Below are 15549 nucleotides of genomic sequence, written 5' to 3' on the forward strand. Positions count from 1 at the left end.
ATTGTTTACTCAGCTTTATTAAACATTTTGTAAGTATGTCTGCATAAATTTGGTTTCCTAACCTTAAAGGGATACTTCAACATTTTGGCAAATTCCCCCATTGCCATAATTCCTATACTCTTAGTAATAGTTTCGTTACCTTTAGTTGTGGGTGCAAGCCATTTTTAGATCGGTGCTGCCGAGTTTGGACCTGCTGTGCCAACTCAATGTAAGCAGACAGTATTCCGGCTTTCCCTCATCAAACTCATCAAATACACGATCCAACAACTCCAAAACACTCTCGTGGACAAGTTGTGACCTGTACATTCACCAGGCTATGAAATAATCATGGAACATTACAAGACGGAGATGTTTTAAAGCTAAATGCAAAGCCGGAACTACACTCCAGACATGGCTGCTGCACTATGTCACTCCGCCCAGTGGTTCACTCAAGAAATAGTTCCGAGTATTTGCTTCATGTGTCGTAATGTTACATAATTATACATTATTATTTTATAGTGTGGTGAATGTGCAGGTCACAACTTCTCCACGAGAGCATTTTGGAGTTGTTGGACTGTGTATTTGATGAGTTTGAAGAGGGAAAGCCGGAATACCGTCTGCTTACATTGAGTTGGCACAGCAGGTCCGAACTCGGCAGCGCCAATCTAAAAATAGCTTGTACCAACAACTCAAGGTAACGAACCTATTACTAAAACTATAGGAATAATGTAGTGTATTTCTGTTCCGACGGGCATGGCATCTCACATGAACAGTCTTCGAGAGGAGCCATCTGGGGCCTGAACCCTACCAATATTTCTTAAATCTTGGTCAGACACATTACATACATGAACATTGCATCAGACAAGGGGGGGGCAGGCACCAGAGAAAAAGGTGAAAACCAGTGGTCCATATCATATCAACAAGAGCCATTAGGTAACATGCATTTTTTTGCAAGAGAACCCCAGCCCACTGCTAGGTGGACTTGAGATTGAACTTGAACTTGGATAGTGCTCTTCTATAAAGTGCTTTTTACACTACAGGCCACACTTACCCCTTTCCAACCATTCATACACTGATGACAGAAGTAGCTATGTAGCTAGTGATAGCAGTGCTATCAGTCCTGTTTGCTGGTTAACATCCATATTCTTGTGCTGAATGCTTGAGTTATGTATGTGAGTATAACCTTGTACAGTCTATGTACAATCTTATCCCCATATCTACATAAAAAATTGCTAAACAGTGCTGTTCTGATGAAATGCTATCAGTGCTAACAGTTTAGCATTGTTTACATGGGGCTAAAGAGCACAAAGCAGTAGCCATTAAGCACAGCTTCAGGGAGTATTAGTAGCGGGCGGCTGTGTAACATTTTAGACTAACAATGTGACTGGATTTGTTGACCCGAACTGATAAAAGATATAAATATTAATTTACACCTACTAGTAGGGGATCGGACTTTAGCCGTTTATGCGCATTTCTATGACACTGCTATTTTACGGTGGAAAAGTTACATATTGTTGCTTTAAGTGGTTCAGGACAAATCACACGTGGGCAGAAAAACATCACAAGAACCCCCTACAGATAGAATAGAGGAAACTACTGTCCAATATACGTCAATGCTCACATTTTTGACATGCCAAACAAAACAGCCTGCATGCATCTTTGTAAACTTGTATTTGGCTTTCTACTGAGTTGGATTAGAAGATGAAATAAAAAGTTGAGAACCTTACCATATTTTAATAATACTTAAATGATCTGGCCTGTATCCAGGTTCATTTTATTCTGTAAAAGCTAAAATGTTTGGATGAGGAATCTTTTATAAGGTCCTACTACTAAGGGCGTATCATTATACACATTATAACCCTTTAAGTAAGATTGTAAGAGTGTATGTAAACGACACATTCCACAGGAATTCAGTCTCATTTTGTCCATTTCTGAGCCAACATTTGGTTGAAACTTGTACATGACAGAAAAGTATATTCCTTGCATTTCTGACAGTACTGAGGCTCTTCCCTAGCTGCTGATCTTGGTCAGCATCTTGTTGATGGCCTGTTTGACGTGTGTGGTAGAGCTGCGGCGTCTGGCCTTGCCTTGCACAGCCTTGCGGCGCCTCACTTCGCGGCACAGCTCGTGGAAAGCCTCGGCAACGGCGCCGCCCTCGTTGGCACATGCTGAACATTCATAGAAGGCACACGCCATTTCAGCTGCCAGCCGCTCGCCTTCTTCCGTGCCAACCTGCCGGACATGGTCCAGATCGGACTTGTTGCCCACAAGGACCAGAGGAACGTTTTTTGGCTTCTTCACCTCTTCTAGGAGACTCCGTAGGGGTCCCACCTCCTCAAAGCTTCCTCGGTCTGTGATGTCGTACACAATGACGAATCCGTCTCCCCAGCGCATGTGGCCCTCCTTCTGCTGGATGTCCTCCTGAAATCAACAACAAAAATGTGTTAAATTCTATTTAATTTTACATCCCATTTTGCTCAACATGAATAAGCACTTTCTCTAACGTGTCTCAACCATGGTAACTCTAAATTAAATCCTTTTATAGCTAACCTTTAAAAGATCAGATATTCCTGTACAAGTCAAAGTTTAAAAGAACCATTCTCAATCCCTTCGGATACGGGGCAGTAGGTAAAGCGATGTAAATCCTGTCTACATTCCATTCTTTCATGATGTGGATTTTGGCACTGCCTTTATCAACACATGTTGTAATGCCATTCTAGGCAACACTGTTGGCACTGATAGTTCATCATATCAGCAACAGTGGTGGATTAATAAAAGTAGCGTAATGGAGTGAAATTTAAAAACAACACATCACAAACAAAGGAAAAACCCAAAAAGGGTTTGGACGTCACTTCCTGCCCCATGGTCGAGGTCGCCCACCACAGAGGTCTGCAGCCTAATGCCTCTCATACAGTGTGACGTTACCATCTGTGTATTTTGAACTTTATAAAGCGTCACACATTTTCAAAAGGAGTGGATGTGGACTGCATGCAGACCAGTCTAACACCAGCGCTCAGACTTACAGTGAAGCCATGCTGTTGTAGAATGTGGCTTGGCATTGTCTTGCCGAAATAAGCAGGGGCATCTCTGAAAAAGATATTGTCTGGATAGAAGCATGTCTTGTAACAAAACCTGTTTAAGTTTTAATTTCAGCAATACTGCGATATAATACCTATCACTTGTAACTCCTGCAGTTTCCTTATGGATGTTTATTCAATTACTGATTCATTTGATCGGTTCCATAAGTCAAGAATGAAATTCTCTGGGCCATCTGATGAAAATTAACATTAAGGCATGTGCCTCTAATCTGATCATGTGAAGCAGAATCAGGGCTTAAATACTTGTGTTGCAACTTCAAATCATGATCTGCGTGAAGGAAGGCAAACAAATCCAGTGTGTAGTAGAAGAAGGAAGCTAAGAATACCAAATCCCTCCAGAGGACAGCTGAAAGTTTTGACACTTGTATACATGACCGGCTTCTGAACTTTGAATTTATGAGCTACCGTGAAGATTCCACCTCCACAAATCAGTACATGAAAGGACAACGCTTTGATAGGGACGGAGTCAGGAGAGACCTGACAGCCAACGCAGCCATGTCTGGAATCAGTCAGACCTCGTCCATGCCCGCAGAAAATAGACTACAATGTAATAAGAGAAAGATGACTGGCTCAAGTGTCGCAGGGGAAATCAGCCTCTAGCAGAACACCTACACAGCTCTGCAGTGTATTTATCTTCAGATGAGGGACTTATGCAAGCACACCCTCACTGCCAGCAACCTCACAGCTTCTGTCACACTGCCGGAAATTAGCATCGTAGAGTGCCATTCAGTCTTAAATCCTCTGCTAAAATTTTTAGAACAAGTGTTTTTATTCAAATATAAAAAGAAGAAATGGAGGGCACTTTTAAAAGTTGAATTAGTGACTCAAAAGTACCACTCTTGTGTCTTTTACTGTCTTCAAGGAAAGATGTCTCACTAGGAAAACACTGATGATGTCATTTTGCGTTGACTCAGTGTAGTCAGAATGAGCCTGGAGGGATGCTGCAGAGTTGTATCAGCTATAACACATTTCCTCAGGGACAGTTGAAGCATGATATGTAGTGACTGATGCTGCCATGGCACCAATAGTGTGACTACTGTTATTATCCTTCCTCTACTGTCAGTTTGCACTGCAGGGGGAGTGATTTGACACCCAGGTTGTTTCTGGTTTGATATAAATGTTTGCCAGGAAGTTTTACTGTGAAAATAAGGATAATTTGTCTTACCTGGCCTGCAGTGTCCAGAATCTCCATGGTAACAATCTCATCATCAATGTTGGCTTGGTGACGGTATGTTGATTCTGCAAGAAACAAACACAAGAAAAATACTAAATACAGGTTTCAGGAGTCAGTGTCATGTCAATAATTATTCCAAAAATGTTTGTAATAATTGATTACAAAATTTAGCAAGCAAAATTTATTTTAGTGCATAAGGAAACTAGAGCTACCATGTGGTGAATATATGACTTTGCATTTGAGTTAGAGTTGACATATGAAGAAAACTCCCTGAAGTGATCTTTAGATATCACAGTCAAATGCACAGGATGATTTTGACCTTCAACCACCAGAATCTGAACTGTTCTTTGTTGAATCAGAGTGGACATTTGAGCAAAGTTTGAAGAAAATTCCTCAAAATGTTATTGAGATAATGCGTTCACAAGCAAAGCCCAATGACTTTCACCTTCAACCCCCAAGTTCTGAACAGACCAAAGAGTCAAAGTGGACAGCAGTAAGGCAAATGACTTTGACCGTCAACCTCCAAAATCTAGACTACGTGATCATGGTCTGCGATGCATAAATAAATAAAATGAGTACAAAGAGTTTTATGCCTTCCTTCAATGACATCCAGACAGGAGTGCAACAGAAAGCCCACTGGTATCCGCAGAAGGACAAGCAGCTCTTCTCCCGCCACCCTGCTCTTACCCTAAAGTTGAGTCTTGCTGCCACAAGAATTTAACTTGCTGGAACCGTGGAAGGAACATTAAAGCTGGGCATACACTTTGTGGATTTAATCCGACTCAGCCACGAATTTTGAGTCACACGACTCACTTCGAAGTTGCGCTGGATGGGGCGTCATTTGTGGTGCTGTATAAAGGGGGATACGAGGGCGACGACCCGATCACAGCCCCACCAGCTGCTCTCAACTGGTGTCAGCCATCATCTCCCTTTTCTCTTTCTTGACACTTTGCCTTTGCGCTGTGGTTTAGTTAGCTGTATTTAAAATATCTCTGGCCCTCACTATCATCGACAACAACAAAAAACATGTTACTTCAAAGCACCTTTTTTTCCAGCTGACTCATATAAGGTATGTCCTTGAGTTCAACAATTTCTAACTCCATATTGTCCTCTTTTTCAGCAATACATTGCACATATATGCCTGACAAGATACTATAACTGCAGCACATAAAAACCTACATCAAAGCTGTTCTTCCAAAGTTTTTCCAAATACCTTTGTCATCTTTTTTTAGCTGTCTTTAAGGAATTTCCCATCTTTAAGAAGAATCCTCCTGTGTTTAAGGCTTCACTGCATAAATAGTCTCATACTGTGTTTTACTGCTGTTGACACTGTGTGTTTCCCTACAGGTACAGCTCAGCCTATGACATAACACACAGAGCTTAGAGCAGAGAGGGAACAGAGAGTTGACAGCATCTGCTCTCGGTGCTTTAAAGTGCCTGAAATGTGGGTGAGGAAAAACACCTGTGTGACAGCTAACATGAAAAACGGAGCAGGCCGGGTTCAGATAAAGAATACAAATCAGGAGAAAATAACTTTAACTTGGTTTGGATGGAAAAATATGGCAAAGAAGACCCAAGGGCTGATTGTTATTTATCTTCATCCTGAAGGTATCAGACATTGTAAGGAGACAGTGTTGTCTGCTGGGCTCAGACAGTACATAGTACAAAAGGACATCACGTTTCCATTTCCTTTGTCTCCTTTTCCATTAAATCATTATGTTGCATTTCAAACCTCAGTCCTTTCTGCAGCATCGTCGTCTTCTCTGACAGCTGACTCCTGAAGTGACCCGAGACATCCTGAGCTTCACATCCTGCTGCTTTGAAAAGCAGGATAACAGCGTCTTATTCCTGGCAGAAGAACGCAGGTGCGAACTGTGACCCTGACCTTTTATTCCACCGTGGACTGCACTGGAGTTATCCGAATTGCCCCCTTGTTAAAAATCCCATCTGGGTAAACACGTCACACAGAGCTCTGAAGCTCCTCAAGCCCTGTTTGAAAAGAAGAGATTCGGCTGGATTTTGGCCTCATCTCAACCAGAGCTTAAGTTGGCACTTTCTCAAAGCTGTGGATCTACTCTCAGAATTGCTTTTAGCTTTGACTCATCTCCCATCTATGATGTTGTATGACGCATGGCTCTTTGGTGGAGGAGGGATATTAAAAAAGCTTAGTATGTCAAAAAAATCAATATTTAACAACAGAAAGCTTACAGTTTGTTTTTAGGAAGTTTTAGAAAAATACACTTGATATTGTAATCTTTGTCATATAAAATCAACTGTATACAATATGGAAATTACCATAACTAAGATGCAATTCATAGAAGTCAGGGTTTTCCCCTAATATGAAACTTTTTTTCTCAGTCTTTCAGATGCATGATCACTGATAACTCAATTATAATCACATATTTAATAAGAAAAAGTGATGTAAAGCAAAAGAGAAGGTTGCATAACTGTCATTGTGTTTAACTAAGTAAGCGAGTTAACTTATTTTAGCAGTATATCAGGATGTAGCAAAACTAGCCAGGCTGAAATAAAGTCTGGAGAAAGTATAGATCCAAATATGAAACAAGAAATAAATCAACAGATTTAAATGTACCCTTTCCTGTCTTCCATGTCTAAATTAAAGAAACATGAAAAAAGTAAAGATTTAGCACTATTTCTTTAAAACGTCAGCAAGTAAGCTAGACTATATGGACAGAAGTATTTGGCCACACCTGTTGAATATTGAATTCAGGTGTTTTAATCAGACCCGTTGCCACCGGTGTACAAAATCAAGCATCTAGCTATGCAGCCTTCATTTCCAAACATTTGGGTTGTTCTGTAGAGCTCAGTGACTTTAAGCATTGAACTGTGATGAATGCCGAATTTGCAATAAGACGGTTCATGAAACTTCATCAATGGACAACTGTTAGTGATATTATTAGAAAGTGGAAGCGTTTAGGAACAACAGCAACTCAGATCATGTAAAATCACAGAGCGGGGTCATCAACACAAGTTCTGAACTTCCACTAGCATTAGTGTTAGCACACAATTGTGCAGCAGGAGCTTCATGGAAAGGGTTTCCGTGAAGTGTTCCACATCTCCAAGTCCAATGCCAAGCAGGAAACATGTTCTGTGGAGCGACGAGTCATGCTTCTCTGTTTGGCAGTCAGATGGGCAAGTCTGGGTTTGAAGAATACCAGGAGAATGTTACCTGTTACTGCATTGTGCCAACTGTGAAGTTTGATGGAGGAGGGATAATGATATGGGGCTGTTTTTCAGGGTTTGGGCTAGACCCCTTACCTCAAGTGAAGTTCAGGCTTAATGCGTCAGCATACCAAGACATTTTGGACAACGCTATGCTTTCAAATTTGTGGCAACAGTTTAGGGAAGGTCTTTTCTATTCCAACATAAAGATATGGTTTGATGACTTCAGTGTGGAAGAACTTGACTGACCCGCACAGAGCCCTGACCTCAACCCCATCGAGCACCTTTGGGATGAACTGGAACAGAGATTGCAAGCCAGGCTTTCTCGTCCAACATCAGTGCGTGACCTCGTAAATGCTCTACAGAATAAATGGGCACACTTTCCCACAGAAACACTCCAAGATCTTGTGGAAAGTCTTGCAAAAAGAGTGAAAGCTGTTATAGCTGCAACAACACTTTTTCCATGTGTGGGTAGCATCAGCAGTGCTAGCACCACTAGCTTTCCACCCTCCTTCCATGTTAACATCCACATGCTTGTCCCGAATGCTTTAACTCAATGCCTCAGTCAAGTGGCATGTGAGTATAACAGACTGTAGAAAATATAGAACAAACCCTGAGTGACATGAGCCATTTGGTTATGTTATTTAAGCTGAAATGGACAAGCTATCAAAAAAAAAATCACACAACTGTCTGGATAGCTAGCAAATGACTCGAGTTCACGTTTTCACACCAAAGACTACAGTGGAGACTAATTTGTAGAAAAGGCCCCATGAGTGATAGCTAAATTGAACCGTTAAAATTCAAATCCACTTGCTAGTCCTCACAATAAACTTTAGTAATTTTTGTATTTCTTGAAGAGTTTTCTTCTAAATTTCGACTGAAGGAAAGTTAAAAATAGCTGTTCTGAACTGAGTAGTCACTGCAGTCTCTGCACGTCCGCCCTGCGCTGTCCCAGGTGCGCTCACCTCTCCGGGGGATAAAACTGCCTCCTTTGACGTAAATGAAAAGTCACAGAGAGCCTGAGGCGGAAGCACAGGAGCGATTTATAGCAGTCTGGCTGGAGGCATGAGGAGCATCTGTGAGCAGGAGAACCAGAGTCTTACACAGCAGCCCGTGGGACAGCCTATTTCAGGAGTCATCACTCAGTCAGCTGCAAACAGCACCCTATCTGTCCACGTCCACCCCTCTGTGTTTGTTGCTAAATGCACTGACAGGGGGTAAGGCCGGAATGATTTAACCAGCCCCAACATCTAATCTACAGCCCTTAGAGAGAAACAAAAGCAGTTATTTCCTGGCAGCAAGCAATTCTTCCCTCATAATTGCTACCTGAAGGCTGTTTTTGTAGATGGGTGGAAGAGAAAGCGACAAAACAGGAACAGAATCAAATTTGCTTACATTCCTGGTCAATCCATTAACTACATAACTATGTAATAAATCTTCCAAAAAGTGCTTTGTAATTTTTATTAACGTGACCTCTTTTCCAAAATGATATCTCCTCTGCCCTGGGTGATCTCAGAGTCAGAACTGTTGCTGCTGTGATGATATGGTATAACTAGCACAAAGATCTTCATCAGTAGAAATGCACCGATTGTGAAAATTAAAGCCAGAACTTATATTTGAAATGCAATCATTTGCAAATCTCATAAACTGAGACATTTTACCATTCAATTAAAAAAAAAATATATATATCTTATTTCTTGTTCTTTCCTCTGCATGTTTTCAGTCTCTAGTTCACCCTTGAGTGTTTCCTGTTTTATCTGGTAGTTTTCCCCTCCTTGTGTGTGATTTCTGGTTCTCTTTCTGCCCTTGTGTTTTCCCTCCACCTTGATCGCCCTCACCTGGGTCTCTTTGGCCTCACCTGTCTCCCTGTGTCTAATCACTGCCTTTCTATTTAGTGTCTGTGCTCTCTGTGTAGTTTTGTGCGTAGCTCCAGTCAATGTCTCCAGTGTTCAGTGGTGAACTTTAGGTTTTATTTTTTGGTCTTTAGTGCATTTTTGATTTTGTTAGGAGTTTTTGGTTGTATTTTTGCCATTTCGGTTAATTAAAGACTTTAGTGCTTTGCATTTGGGCCCTTTTTTTTGTATTCTGTTTACCATCACACTATCAATGCTGAAAAGTATGTAGAGGCTTTAGAGCAGCATATGCTCCCATGCAGACGTCTTTTTCAGGGCATGCTTTGCATATCTCAGCAGGTCAATGCTAAGCCACATACCGCATCCATCACAACAGCATGGCTTCACAGCTGAGGAGTCGACAAACCATCAGTCCAGATTTTCACCAAGAGAAAACGTTTTGCCCATCATAAATGCAAAACCAAGCAAAGAGGACTGTTAAGCAGCTAGACTCTTAGATCAGACAAGAATGGGACAGCATTCCTCTCCCAAAACTGGTCTCCTCACTTCCCAGACATTTACAGAATGTTGTTGAAGGATCCTACACAATGGTAAACATGGCCCTGTCCCTACTTTTTTGAGATGTGTTGCTGCCATCAAATTCAAATTGAGCTAACGCTTTTCATAAAACGATACATTTTACACAGCGCCCCAACTTTTTTGGAATTGGGGTTGCAAATGTGCATTACTTATTCAGGCTTAAGGGCATGGCCGCAGTCTGTCTTGAGACAGATGTGCTTAAAACATAGGGTCCAATTTCCCTTCGTTTCACACTTGTGTATGTTTCCAGAATTGTATGAGTGTTTTCTTGAAAGCAGCAGATAAAAGGCTCAGTACTCAAAGAGGGTCCTTCAGATTTATGTAGGGATAAAAAATATTTTTCAAGCTATTTGAGGGTCCTAGACATTTAAGCTATCTCAGAGTAAAGGCTCGGGTGTTTTACTAAAGTTGGAATGAAATTTGTTAAACTTCACATTAATTGTGTGGTTGTCCTGAAACTCAGTCCAATCTAAGCAAATCTCTTCTTGATGTTCCCATTCATCCAACATGTTCAATATTATTGTAATTTTTTTAGTAAGGGTGTTCACAAAGGACATGGTTTGGTTTGTACATCCATTTTTGTCATAGTCTGTTATGAAGTCACTTTATAAGGAAAAAGAGAAAGTACCACATGAACTATTCTAAGTTTCTTTAATTCATAGTACTGGACATTACATTAAAAGGTTTTTATTTTCAGACATCTGAATTATGTTGAACTTAGACTCCAGAAAATGCTACATTTACTGACAAGGCTGTTTAAAAATATAATAATAATAATAATGAACATAATTACTGGGGACTTTTATTTTAAAGAATCTGTCAGAAATTAAACTTGTTTATCATTTAATTAACTGAGATTAATCTGAGTTACAACTAGCAGTGGAAGTAACAGTATTTTCTGCCCCCCTTGACCATGAGTCAAAGCCACAGCCCACTTCTTGAAATCACCTTGACTTGTGTGAGCCATCAGTTTAACCCTTCAAGCCTTAAGATACTTTTAAACCATTTAATCTCGACTGGACTTAATGTCTTAAAAATCTTGTAAAACATCAATCCTTGTGGTGCAAAGTCCTGAATTTAACATCCTTTTTCAGGACAACCTGGGCTTTAAGAATATGTGTGCTGCAGTGATGTCACTTGAATATTAAAAAAAAAAACAAAAACAAAACATGGAGCCATAAAGACAAAAGAAAAAACTAAATGGAAATTAAAACTAAAAGATTTGTATATGGGGCATGTTTGCATGTGCATGGTCTAAGTATAATAACATGCACAAAACATGACGCAACGACGGAACAGCCTGCCGTTGGTTGTCACAACCCATCCCCAATGTATTGTGGGAAAACTTTATGTTGGCTAATGCTAAGCTAGCAGCAGAGACCATCAAAAATGGATTAAAAAAAATGGCTAAAACAACATTTAACATCAGAGTTACTAGTGTGGATTTAATCTATAAATGCCCTGGAGAGTCACCCAAGTTCAAAGCTCACTAGAAAAGCTACTGTGAGAGCAACAAAGGCATGGATAGCATCATTGGAATGGCACAATAGCAGGTTGCAAGAGAAAAAGTAAACGGCCACAATTTATGGGTTATGCAGGGATCAAATTTCAAGGAGAGCCCAGGCCACCTTTAGTCCCCCTTCTGGGGCACCCCTACTTTTGTTGTCAACATTATTAATAGTATCAATTACGCAAGTTGATGTGTTTGACTGTTGCCTTTGGAGATGGAAGACACACCCCTGTGCATGTAGACCCATCATTCTTGTTAAATTTGTCAATGATTGTGCTCATTCACAATGAGCAATGTCTTTCTGCAAGATCAAATCCCTATTCATCATGTCACTGCCTCTGTATGACCCTGCACCAAGAGGAAGGATGAGGCTTGCTCATCCCAGAAAAGAACATCTGAGCTCATTCTGACCCTGATCAAACTCAACAGGTAGATTTATAACCTGCCACTATTGTGTTTGGATTGCAGGGTGGGGAGGAGGGAACAGGGATGGGGTGGGGTAGAGTTGGGTATTCTTCTATCTATTCTTCGTATTTTTTTTTTGTGTGTAAAGCACTTTGTGCTACATTGTGGTGTATGAAAAGTGCTATACAAATAAAGACTGATTGATTGATTGATTGATTGATTGATAGATCTTTAATGTAGCATGAATGCTGGGCTGTAAATACCAGCAGGCATCGAGAAAGACAAAGTGCCGCCCACGTTCTGGCAGCGGTCTTTTGTTTCTGAGACCAACACGACTGATGCAACCCCCCCATCTATGAGATGTATCTATAGTAGGGCTTTAACAATGTGTTGAGCACTTCATGGGTAATTTCAGACGAGCAGTCTGATTGGCTACAGAGACTCTCGCATGGTGCTGTTATTCCCATTATGCACCTTAAGCTCTGTTTTCCTGGACGTGACGCCAACTCTTGTGGTAACAAAACAACCAGAAGAGCTATACTTGTTTTTTATTATTATTGACATTTATTATGAAAAACAGAACATGCAATTGTTGGAAATAAATTCTGTTTTGTTGGCGCAAAAGAAACCCTCACAGCCATGTGTTGCAAAGCATAAAATGGTAATAGCTCTTAGGTTGTAATTGCCATGTTGTAACATGGAGATTACTGATTATAAAAGCAAGAACTGGCTCCTGAGTGTTGACTGTTTTGCTGCTGATTGCACCTCATATCACTAAAAACAGACATAGCGTTGAAGTGATCACCAAGTGAGCAATGCGGGGGCTCTGACCTGCTGTGTACAGCCAGGAAATGAAAAGCCCCTCACAGAGGAGATGTGGTATCTTTGTGCCCTGTAATTATAGTGGAGGGAATTGGCTATGAATGCATCAGCTTATTATGAAAAGCCTGTTCTATGTTTTCACCAGTGATTATGGAAAAAAACTTCCATTTTTAAACTGCAGCTTCACTTCTCACATTTTAAACTCCATGATCAGTTTCTCCTGATTTTTCAGAACTAGTCTGCAGACTTATCACTTTAATTTGTCTTTGTTATTTTCACCAAAGATTGTATTAAACATTGATGTTTCAGATATTTTTTATTGTGTTTTGGTCATCCAGATATTAACTGACTGCCCTTTAGTATGTATCAATACTAAGCATCAACAATACATCTTCAGGCTCTACAACCTGATATCAGAACTCACGATACAAACAACAGCCCATCATGGTTGTCCTATCATGGCTTGGTATCCCTACTTGCTGTATGCAGTGACACTACTGACAAAGGAGGGGAATCAGCCATGAGCTCAGGGGCCAATGGCAGATCTTTAACAGTTTTTCTCCCTCAAATTGCTATAGGTTGGGATACTGGTTAGATAGACATGACAATCACTACAACAAGATACGAGGAGTCGTGATGTGTTATTTGCAGATGTGCCAGTTCCACTTAGGTCACGTATGGGGGCATATGCGGGTCAACACTTCGCCACATCTACCTTGGCCCTATTCTGCTCAAGCCTCCTGATGGCCATTGTAAGGCCCCATCTCTTCAGGTATCTTCTCAGCTCACTCCTCCCAACACACAAGGCTGTCCCTGAGTCCTGGTCAAACCCATTTGGTCCTGGGAACCTAGTATGCAGTCGGCTAGACTGGCCTGAACTGCTCCACAACTGTCACGCTTTCACCATCCACAGAAAAAGACTCTGTAGCAGCATTGAAGGCATCCCCGAATACTAAGATCATTGTTTTGGCCTAGGAGAAGCCAACGGTTCACCCTCCTCACTCAGCAAATAAAGAGCCCCCACATGGGCATCTATAGTCTCTGCAAGGATCACAGCATCATCAGCAAAGTAAAGATCATTGATCAGGACATCAACAAATCAATCAATCATACTTTGTCTGTATAGCGCCAATTCATAAGAGGCAGGTCTAGACTGTACTCTCTGATACTCTCAGTATTCAGTCCTGTTACAGTGGCGACAAAAAATCTTCCCTTAAGGGGCACGAATGTCAACCAGAACCAGACTCATGCCGACAGCCCTCTGCCAAAGCCTCACTGGGGTGGGACAAGATGGCACTCCAAAGTTTGCAGCCCCTGTGACCAACCAGGCCATACAGGAACTGAAAAGCATAGGGGCTAAGACGTACCCCTGCCTCACCCCAGAATCAACCCGAAAGAAGTCAGAAGTGGAAACACCACACTAGACTGCACTCTTTGTACCAGAATATAGGGCAGGCATCAGTTCGATGAGCACGTGTGGGATCCTACAGAGCTCCAGAATCCTCCAAAGGGCATCTCTGCTCACCAAGCTGAACACCTTCCTGAACTCAGCATGGGTTCAAACAACCCTCCATTGAATTCCTGAAAGGACTCAATGAGGACCCAAACTGCCAGGACAAGGTTTAATGTGATGCCCACCAAATTGATGATTAGTTTACTTTGGAGGGTTCTGACATTATAGCTGACAATTTGATCTTCTAGGGAGAATATGAATGTGATTTTTACTTCTGGAACCACACTGTTGAGCTCTGTTATGTTCATTATGTTCATTTTGCAACAGTGGGACATGTTGACGCCGACAGAAACAGGAAGTTCTCTTACCTAAAGTTGGGTCGTACTCCCAGATAAAGCGTCTTGTCAGAAATCTCACCACCAGAGCTGCAGAGGAGAAAACACAAAGATCAGAATATTCAAACAGCACAAAGAAGAATGACTTTCATGGCATACCAACTCTTGAATCTGGATTTCAGTGCATGAAAATTAAACTTGGGGCGAATGACGATCAGTTAATAACACAGCTGATTATGACAAGCAGGGTTCAATATTTGCACATCCACGGACAATATGACGACTTTAATAGCTAATCAGCTGTGGCCTGTGTGCAGCCATAAGATCCAAAGCACTCCACTATCCCTCTCATCTAAATGCTAATTTAACAAGAAAAAAAATCTAAGTGACTCATAGATGAAACATCAGCTCTTAAAATTCACTAATAACAGATAGTAATCCTGTTTTTTTTATATCACTGGCCTTTACCACAAAGTAAAAACACCCTCAATGGGTAAGTGACTCATCCTCTGATTAGTTTAACATCAACAAACATGTCTGCCACAGAGCGATGTCTGTCCTTTATCCAGACTGAATTATGAGGCGATTACCTTCTTATCATGCAGAGTGACGGGCCAAGCTGTCTGTGTGCTGCATGTCAAAAGCAATGAACCAGTAAACACTGATTTAAAAAGTACTTGGAATGAGAAGCTCTGACGGCTACATTCAAAATTAATCTCTGCTGTTCATACTTCCCTGCTAAATGCCTTTAGTGAGAAACTGAAATCAACTCTTCTGCTTGATTTGTTTTATTAACAGGACCACAAACACCCCTGCCTGCTTTACTGTTTTTAGGCAACATTTTGCCAAAACTCCTAGACTACAGCTGTATAACTGCTGTAGAAAAAGTCAGTTGAATAGAACCTGTCTGACAAAGTTAGGCAGGCTAAAAGATCTTAAAAAGCAAAACACCATGCTGCCATTTAAAGAAGCTCAAGAACTGATGAGAAACAAAGTCATTGACATCTATCAGTCTGGAAAGGGTTACAAAGCCATTTCTGAGGCTTTTGGGTTTAAGAGAACAACAGTCAGAGCCATTACCCACAAATGGGGAAAACTTGGAACTGTGGTGACCTTCCCATTATTTCAAGAGCACATGGATGACTCACCCAGGAGGTC

General features: G+C 41.1%; 1 protein-coding gene across 1 annotated transcript in view; it reads right to left on the reverse strand.

Moving 5' to 3' along the window:
• Positions 1-622: 622 nt before the first annotated feature.
• rerg (RAS-like, estrogen-regulated, growth inhibitor) overlaps positions 623-15549 on the reverse strand; it is a 56448-nt gene continuing 41521 nt past the window's right edge. Inside the window, exons 3-5 of the mRNA XM_041781387.1 lie at positions 14425-14481; positions 4243-4316; positions 623-2400 (exon numbers count right to left, since the gene is read on the reverse strand). Of these exons, the coding sequence (XP_041637321.1) occupies positions 1990-2400; positions 4243-4316; positions 14425-14481 (542 nt within the window). The 3' untranslated portion in view covers positions 623-1989. The remainder of the gene's footprint in view (positions 2401-4242; positions 4317-14424; positions 14482-15549) is intronic.

The sequence above is a fragment of the Cheilinus undulatus genome, linkage group 23 (genome assembly GCF_018320785.1).
Source record: "Cheilinus undulatus linkage group 23, ASM1832078v1, whole genome shotgun sequence".
NCBI classification, from domain to species: Eukaryota; Metazoa; Chordata; class Actinopteri; order Labriformes; family Labridae; genus Cheilinus; species Cheilinus undulatus.